Source organism: Neolamprologus brichardi, chromosome 3 (genome assembly GCF_056152115.1).
Source record: "Neolamprologus brichardi isolate AB-2024 chromosome 3, ASM5615211v1, whole genome shotgun sequence".
In the NCBI taxonomy this organism is placed as follows: Eukaryota; Metazoa; Chordata; class Actinopteri; order Cichliformes; family Cichlidae; genus Neolamprologus; species Neolamprologus brichardi.
In genome coordinates, this window is record NC_142106.1 from 1,578,386 (window position 1) to 1,587,025 (window position 8,640).

At 38.0% G+C, this 8,640-nt stretch overlaps 1 protein-coding gene across 1 annotated transcript; it reads left to right on the plus strand.

The window, feature by feature from the left end:
- Positions 1 to 365: 365 nt before the first annotated feature.
- LOC148103109 (ladderlectin-like) lies at positions 366 to 2,115 on the plus strand. The gene is made up of 6 exons (XM_087838664.1): positions 366 to 439; positions 544 to 594; positions 771 to 880; positions 978 to 1,112; positions 1,385 to 1,496; positions 1,789 to 2,115. Exons 1-6 carry the CDS (start codon positions 379 to 381, stop codon positions 1,857 to 1,859), a joined length of 540 nt encoding a protein of 179 aa, XP_087694790.1. The 5' UTR covers positions 366 to 378; the 3' UTR covers positions 1,860 to 2,115.
- The last annotated feature ends 6,525 nt before the right edge of the window (positions 2,116 to 8,640 follow it).

Consider the following 8,640-nt stretch of genomic DNA (forward strand, 5'->3'; position numbering starts at 1 on the left):
TGTGACACAAAGATGAGGTTATGTATCTCTTTGTTGACCATCAGTCAATATGACAAATTAAACAGCAGTGAAAGTTTATCTGGGTGGAGGTAAAAAACAGCGAAATGCAAGCAAGCATGGAGCTAAAATAAATATCAGTGTGTTTTTGGTCTGTTTGTTCTTGGTTTGAGTGAAGCTACAGAAACAGTATATAAGTGCTGGTGTTGGGTTTGATCAGCACCTCCACACTCGAAGGCTGAAGTTACAAGCTGATACTGATAACAAGGACGATAAGGTATTATATCAAATGCTTGCTGGAAAGTGTCAGATTATTGTCTTTTCTTTAATAAACGACCTACTTTGAATTTCCTGATTTGTACAGAGATACTAAACATCACCATGAAGCTGCTGACTGCGTCTACACTTCTCTGTGCAATGGTGGCTCTGGGCACTGCTGCTGGTGAGTGTTCCAGTATACTGAGCATCATCTATACATCTTATGCATGAATATATTGAACTGAAAATTATGATGAAAATCAACATTTGCTGTTGTAATTTGTCTAGCACTTCCAGATGAAATGGCCCGTAATGGGACAGAGGCATTCATTTCAGCAGGTCAGTGGACTTTTCACCAAAACTAATCACATTTTTATCATCAGTTTCAGCTTTCCTGTGTCAGTTTTCATGAATTTGTTTTCATGGATGATGGACGAGTACATCGAGTAAGAATTTATATTTTAAACCTTTTTCCGACACAGTAAAGTAGCTCAATATTCTTTGATTGTCTTCAGGAGAACATCACGTTGAGAAGAGAGCAGCATCTTGTCCAAGCGGCTGGACTCAGTATGGGAATCGATGCTTTCTCTACAATAACCATCAAACGACTTGGGCTCAGGCGGAGGTAAAAGCAGTGATGTGAATTTATCATTTATCCTTTGTGAAATCTTTCTGTTTACGTTGTCATTTCTATGAACTCAGTCTGTTGATTTCCGTTGTAGCGAATCTGCCAGTCCTTGAATGCAAACCTGGCATCTGTAAAGAGCTACGACGAGTACCAGTTCATTCGAGCCGTCATATCTAGTGCCTCTCGTGAAAGTGGACTAACATGGATTGGTGGCTCAGATGGTCAACAGGTAGATCACTTATCATTATTCAGATGACCCTCCCCCATTAGCAAGCACTTGGTGACAGTGGGAAAGAAAAACTATGTTTAACAGGAAGAAACCTGAGGCAGGCTCAGGGATTAGTTCCCATCTGCAGTAGATATGGAGGTCTTTAAGATGGGATCTGATTATTCAAGACTTTAAAATTCCTTCTTCATATTATTGTATCTACATGCACATTTAGAACTTGAACTGTAGCTTATTTGCAAACAAATTCTTGCCTACGTTTTTCTGTTTTCTAGGAGAATTACTGGTTTTGGATCGATGGAACCTATTTCACATTTACACAATGGTGTCACGGAGAACCTAACAACGCTGGGGGAAACGAGCATTGCTTAATGGTGAATTTTTCAGGTAAACCTTCTGTGAAAAAAGTACAATGTAAGAGCACTATAAATGTTACAGAAAAAAGGAAACACTAGCCAGAATCCCCCAAATAATCTTTATGCATTTAATGTGACAAACAGTGATGAGTGAAAAAATTTACATTTTTCTATCATATTAATTATTTACATAGTGTTTTGATGCAATACTAAACACATGCATGTGTCAGGTGCTGTTGTTATACAGAACAACATATTTAGATCAGGAATCATTTCTCCATGTGATTGTGATTTCAGTTCATGCTGATTTTATGTACTTACAGGAAGCAAGTGTTGGAATGATGGGAGATGTGACAGCCAATTCCCATTTATTTGTGTCAGGGCCATCTGCTGATTCCTGGGCTCTCGTGAAGGCGTGGCCTACCTGACGACAGAGCAAATACTCGAATATATATCTGATTTGATTTACTTCTTTTCTTTTACTATAATGCTGCATAAGGAATGAAGCGACAAGTGACATAAGCTGGAGTTGCTCTTTTAACAGGAGCAAATTGCATGTGTACTTGAACGAATGCTTTTAGCAAAACTTTGTTTCCCAGAATGAATTGTTGTTTCTCATCTTCTTCATCATTAAAATCTTAAGCATTGAATCTATGTGGTCTGTGCATTTAAATGCTTCATGCTTATCAGTGTACTCTTAAATATCACATCTGCACTGTAAAATCGAACTAGTTCTCTGAGCTTAAAAACACGTATGCAAACGCATTTCCTAGAAAAATAAAGAAACACTAACAACGCTTACTTAAGATGACTAAATTAGGACGACTTAATCATTGTGAGTACAAAGCACTACAGATGACTTCATTTTTTCTGAGTGAGCAATACTAATTGTTCATCCACTGAAAAAGATTTGAAATCTAACAAAATAAAAATATATATAAATTTTGTGGTAGCTTACTATTTTAAATTTTGCTAATGTTTTATCGTCCTTGAACTTGAGATTTATAGTAGAACACTTAAACACTATAATAATGGCTAAAAAATAACTATCAGCATTTCTTCTAATGCAGTTAAACTCAGTCCAACGGTGATTTTCAAATGCAAAAAAGTATATCAGTAAACATCTTGGACACTGTTCTGCTAAATATCAAACAAACATATTCCTACTATTGTATCTTGTGCTATTTAATAATACTTAAACAATTATTAAATTGGTATTTGTATATTTTTTGTTACACAATTGAAAACTTTTAAAAACTTATAATAAAGTATTTCTCAACCTCATGCACTAGCTCACGCTCCCTGCAGAATGCTAAAGAAAACTTGTATGAACAGCACACAAGAGTGAAAACAGAAATAATATCCCTAGAAAATCATATAAATGAAACTTGTATGTTTTGGATACTTAGTAAAACAACATGTGAAAGTAATGAGAAAGTGGCCACTTTCATGAGTAAATCATGTAAGCCTGATATGATTCACTATATGCAGCAGGCCACATCTGATGCAAGTCTTTTATAAGTTTTTCCTATTTCTTTTCCATACGGGCAGAAACACAGTCAGCCCAATATTCATGTACTAAAACCAACTATGGTCAGTTGACAGCTTAAGTTATAATTATTTAATTTTTCCACAGAGAGATATCCACCCCTGCTTGTGTCACTCAAGAATGCGAGTTTGATTGATGACCCTAGCCTTGACCTTTTGACCTTACCGGAAGTACTCCGGAAGTGACTAATCGATTCCAGGGCTGTGCCCCAATTAAGAGACCGCACGCTTAAAGTACGCGCACTACGCGTACTACGTACGGTGCGTACTATAAATACGAGAAGTGCGGAAGTGAGAGGCGTCCTGTTCAGGTTGCCTAGCAACCATGATACTAACCGCGAGAAACGTTAACCTGTTCGACATGTCAGTGGCTGTGAACAAAGAGAAACTTGTAAATAACTCATGAAAGAATAAAGTTACGTTGAAACCAAGCACACCATTGTTTTTCTTGTGACATTACCAGTAAGTTTGATGTGTCACATGACCCTCTTCCTATTGGAAAAACAAAAGTTGTATCCAAGATGGCCGACTTCTAAATGGCCACCATGGTCACCACCCATCTTGACGAGTTTCCCCCTCACATCTACTAATGTGCCACAAACAGGACTTTAATATCACCAACCATTCCCATGTTGTTACGGTGTATCCATATAAATGGCCCACCCTGTATATTGTGTTCAGTATACGTCACTACAGTTGGATTTTGGAAATATATAAATATACAGACAACAGGCTCTTCCGCAGCAATCTCTTGTCGTCAATAACAACGTTTAGGGAGCTCTATAGTATTCAATGAGAGGACCCTGCACGTCGACGTGAGGGGGGTACCCTGCGCGTCGATAAGTGAAGCAGAGGGAGCCTGACCATGCGTCACACATTTGATGAGTTGGGAGTGAGAACGTGTTGCTCTGGCACAGCTACACGCCATGTGAGCTCGTAGCCCCTCCCACTAGGATGTACTACCACAGTCGACTGTCGTAGCGCAGCCACAAACCAATAGCAATACAAAAACCCTCAAAATCATTGAAGAACATTGTATAACCGAACACCCAATATAGATATATACATATATACTGAATATCACACAATATCAGATCACCAAATTAACACTGGGTTACATTAACATTTTACCACAACTTCACCAGATGTAGCTAAAAAAAACTCGCCATTGAAACAGGTGAAGAGAGAAAGATGGCAGCTTGGTCAGCACCAGTTGCCTCTATTGACTCTATTATGTCTGGTCTGGTTACTACTGTTTATGTCAGAACCCATCCCTACATATAACAGACAATCAACACAGGACGACATGAAGTGCAAAAATTGTAAAAAATCAAAACACAGACAGAATAAAATGATATTGTGTGTGTGTGTGTGTGTGTGTGAGATCACAGCAGCAGCTCACGGACAGGATTGAAGCAGTTTGTAAAAGCAGAAGTCCCAGTTTGTCACTTCAGGTTTGACTGAGCTGTTTCCAGAAGAGCTAAAATAGACGTCCAGCTGCTGAGATCAGTTCCACTCTGTTGGGTTTCTTTGTGACTGTTTCCTGCCGCTATCATTACAGGTCATTTTAGAGTGTTTGGAGTGAAGCAGCTGCAGCGTCCTGATGATTCCTCCTTTTATCGTTGCTGTTAAAGCAGAAATAACCAGATTATAAAGGAGTCTCACTCATGTTTCTGCACTCTCATCCAAAGACGGTTCGATACTTGGACCATGTTTGTTTATTTATTACAGGTTAATGTTCAGTCTCATGTCTCTGAGGTCTATCTTCTTTGCTGATGACTTTATTGTAGTCAGGAACATTTACAGCAGCTTCTGGATCCCATCGAACGTGAGCTGGTGACTGTTTTGATTGTAACACATGCTATTCACCTCTCTCTTCACTTAGGAACAAATGTTTAATATTAGGAAATCACTCGTTAAATATTCACAGAAAAATGTAACAAATGACGTTTCACAGCAATATTTGTGAAGCGGTGCCAGGAGACCCGAGACAAACATCAGCTGAATCATTTTACTTTGAAAAACTTGAAAAAACAGTTGCTGTAGTTTAAGGACACTGACATAGTCGTGTCGTCAGACACTCAGAGACTGGACTGACACACACACACACACACACACACACACACACACACACAAGTTACTTTTGCAAAAAACTTAGCATTTTGCACATTTCCATTGCACTATGTTGTCTTGTTTATTTGCAATTATTTGCACTTTACGTAGTCGTGTGTTTGTCTGTCATATGTCATGTGTAGCACCAGGGTCTCATTTTACTCTGTACTGTACCACTGCACATGGTTGAAATCACAATAAAGACACTTGACTTGTATATCTGCACATTGTCCGTACTACATCTGTATATTTGCTTTTTGTATAGCAATATAAACATCTGTATACTTATTTGTACATACTCTGTTCATAACTGTTCCCACCTTTCACACTATCCTTATCTGCATATAATCTGCTCTTATTGCACTTACTGCTCTTGCACGTCTGATTAGATGCAAACAATATTTCAGTCTCTGTTTATACATTTGTAATGACAATAAAGTTGAATCCTAATCCTAAAGTCTACAAATTCATCATTTATTCAATTCAATGCAATGAAATTTAAGGATTTATTAGATGATGATATTAAAAGACAGAAGACATCCAGAAGCTGTTTGAAACGAGGGATAAACGAGGGCTGGAGTGACCCCACAGAGATAAGCAGAGGAGATTGGATGGATTTAGTGTTTGAAGCAGAGGTTTTGTTGGTTTGGTCTCTTTCTAACGTGTTTGTTGGGAAGACAAACAGATGCCTGACTGACATGTGCACTCCGTGTTACTAATGACGTGAAGAAGACGATGGCAGTTAAAGCACCGTATTAATAAACACTCACAGACGGCTGAAGTCACCACACAGAGCAGACTGTGTGAAACAAATCAACAGTGTCCAAATAAAGTGAATAATTAAATTCTGAATGGAACATTTAAATGAAAAAAAACTTTACAAAAGAGGAAGTGATGTCACAGACGTCACAGAGCAGCGTGATGTTGACTCATGTCATTGCATGCTGACCTTTGATGACCATTAACTATGAAATAATCGCCAGAAAATAAAGTTTTTTTTATTGAATGTTTATTGAAACTTCTGACGAAACGTAAAAGACAGAACTTAAAAAATGTAACATTCATTTGCTTATGTGAGTTCTAATTTGTATCACATTTACTGCATCCAGCAGGTTATTGTGTAAAATGTAAAATGACGATGTAGACGTGTGAAAAACTCACGCATCAAATATGAGACACTTGGAGTTAACTCTTTAAGACCTACCATAGAACCAAGTCCACCAGAGCTTATATTATATTTTTACATGCTGTGGAGCCATTTTTGGGAGCATTTCAAGTTGCTATACATCAATACAACCATTATAGCCCAGATTTTAATAATATGTCTGCATTAAGTGCATAGTAATTACATAAATTGCAAAAAAGTGCAATAAACTACAAATAAATGTAAAATCGTTTTTGTTTTTTTAACATATATTTCTAGTTAGAGAAATTTAAGAGGCTTATCCCTCAAAACTGTAAATACAAAAATGTTGCAAAAAATAGTTTCCCACCACAGGAAATTTATTTTGAGTGTCTTCATAGTTTTATTTTTGAAATACACCAATTTTTATACACTGCAGGAAAAACGAAAATAAATATTATGATGCAAATTTGCAAAAAAAGCAGCATATGCATCAAAATAAACTATTTCCAGCAGTGCAATATGAGTCCTAAGCATCCCAGAAACGACACAGAAAGTCATAAAGTCAAACATAACTTTTAAAAACACCAGTATAGGCTCATGAGGCCCTGATGGTAAAAAACTACATTTCCACAAAATGACGTCACTTCCTGTTTCGGGCAGGACATGGCGGACATGCGATCGTTTGCACTGACGTCTATTCCAACATAGGAAGTGTTACAAACAGCTGATCGGATCGGCAAAGCATGTTTCTGGAATATTATGTTTTTGTTGCTGCAAGTGCTTTTTATGCAGTTTTTGCAAAGCTATATGTGGAAGGAAACTGTGACCGAGGACAAGCTGATGGCATAAGATGTAAGTACAACTCCTCCGGTTTCATATGCAAAAAAAATTATTGCGCTAGCTCACGTGGTTGCAGAGCTACCGGGATTTAAAAGGAGTTATGCAAAACAGAGCGTGCCCGCTCCGACCGGCTTTAAAGGGTTAAAGGGTTATTATTTTGCTTTTCTACAATCTGCTATTTGCTGACATGTTCAAATAATTTGTTGGTTAGTAAAGAAACAAGTTGATAAATAATGTGTTAATAACCATCATCATCAGTTTGGTGCTTTCTGTCATCAAACAGGACTGAGGAGGAAACCAGCTCAGAGAGTTTGAAGGTTCTTCAATGACACAGTAGAAGAAGAGCTGTGAGGCCACAGTAAAGTTTCAGAACTGAACTAACTCTGTCAGAGCGTCCACAAACACTGATCAACACACTTATTAAACCTCCTGTCATCAAACCCTCGTTTTTGCTGAGTTCTCCCTGTTTTACCTTTTGGAACCTGAATTAGTTTTTTATAAATCCAAATTTGAGCCGACACACTGGACATCTCAAAAAGACTCAAAAACACAAAGTTCCTCTTCAGGGATGAAAGTCAAAAACTGTAATTTGGAATCTTAATGGAATACAATCTGTTTTAATTTTATCGTTTTATCCATGGAACTGAAAATTCATGGATCTGAGCATTGAAATATCATTTTTTAAAGAGGTCGTGCACGCTGCTGGATTGACAGTATTTAGTCAGCCGTGGCATAAACCTGGGATTGGTAATAAATATGATAATCTCCTAAAACGACATGGCTTTCTTTCTCCTGCTGATTAAAAGAAAACCTTAACAAAGCTGAAGAACTCAAAGTGCATCAACCGTTTCTTTCACCATCATTCTGTAAAACACCGGCGAACGCTCTCAGTGTTTGATACCATTTATCCCAGTGTTTCCCAACCACTGTGGCGCAGCACATAGGTGTGCCCTGAGAAATGATCAGGTGTGCCATGGACGATTATCTGGCTCCACCTGATTAGTCCTCTAAGTAATCGAGTAACGGGTGGAACGATTACATTCTCTTCCACTAGAGGGCAGTACAACTACCAGCTCTATTTAAATGAGTTGCCAACTGGCAGTAAAACAATCGGACCTGGTCCTGGAGAAAACTCAGACGCAGATGAAGGTCCTAGCATGAGTAGTGGTCAGAAGAAAGTACAACAGGTACACTGGGGACAAACCGAGCCAATACCACTGTACCTGGTGCACAGGGAAAAACTATCAATATACTTTCTGTGATATTTTTGTTGGTGGTGTGATTTTTCTAATGTGAAATATGTGCCGTGGCTCCCAAAGGTTGGGAATCAGTGGTAAAGACATGAAATGCAGTAAATAACTTGAGAGAGGTGCACAGAGATTTCAATGTTTGAAGATGCTAACAATGTCAAACAAAGCTTTCATCCAATAATTCAGTAATTCATCAGTAGTTTGAGGGTTATTGATCGATCAGTGAACAGATCAGGTTCTGATTGAGAAACTCAGAGTGAGGACTTCAGAGTTTTCAGCTTTAGAAACAGGTAATTCTA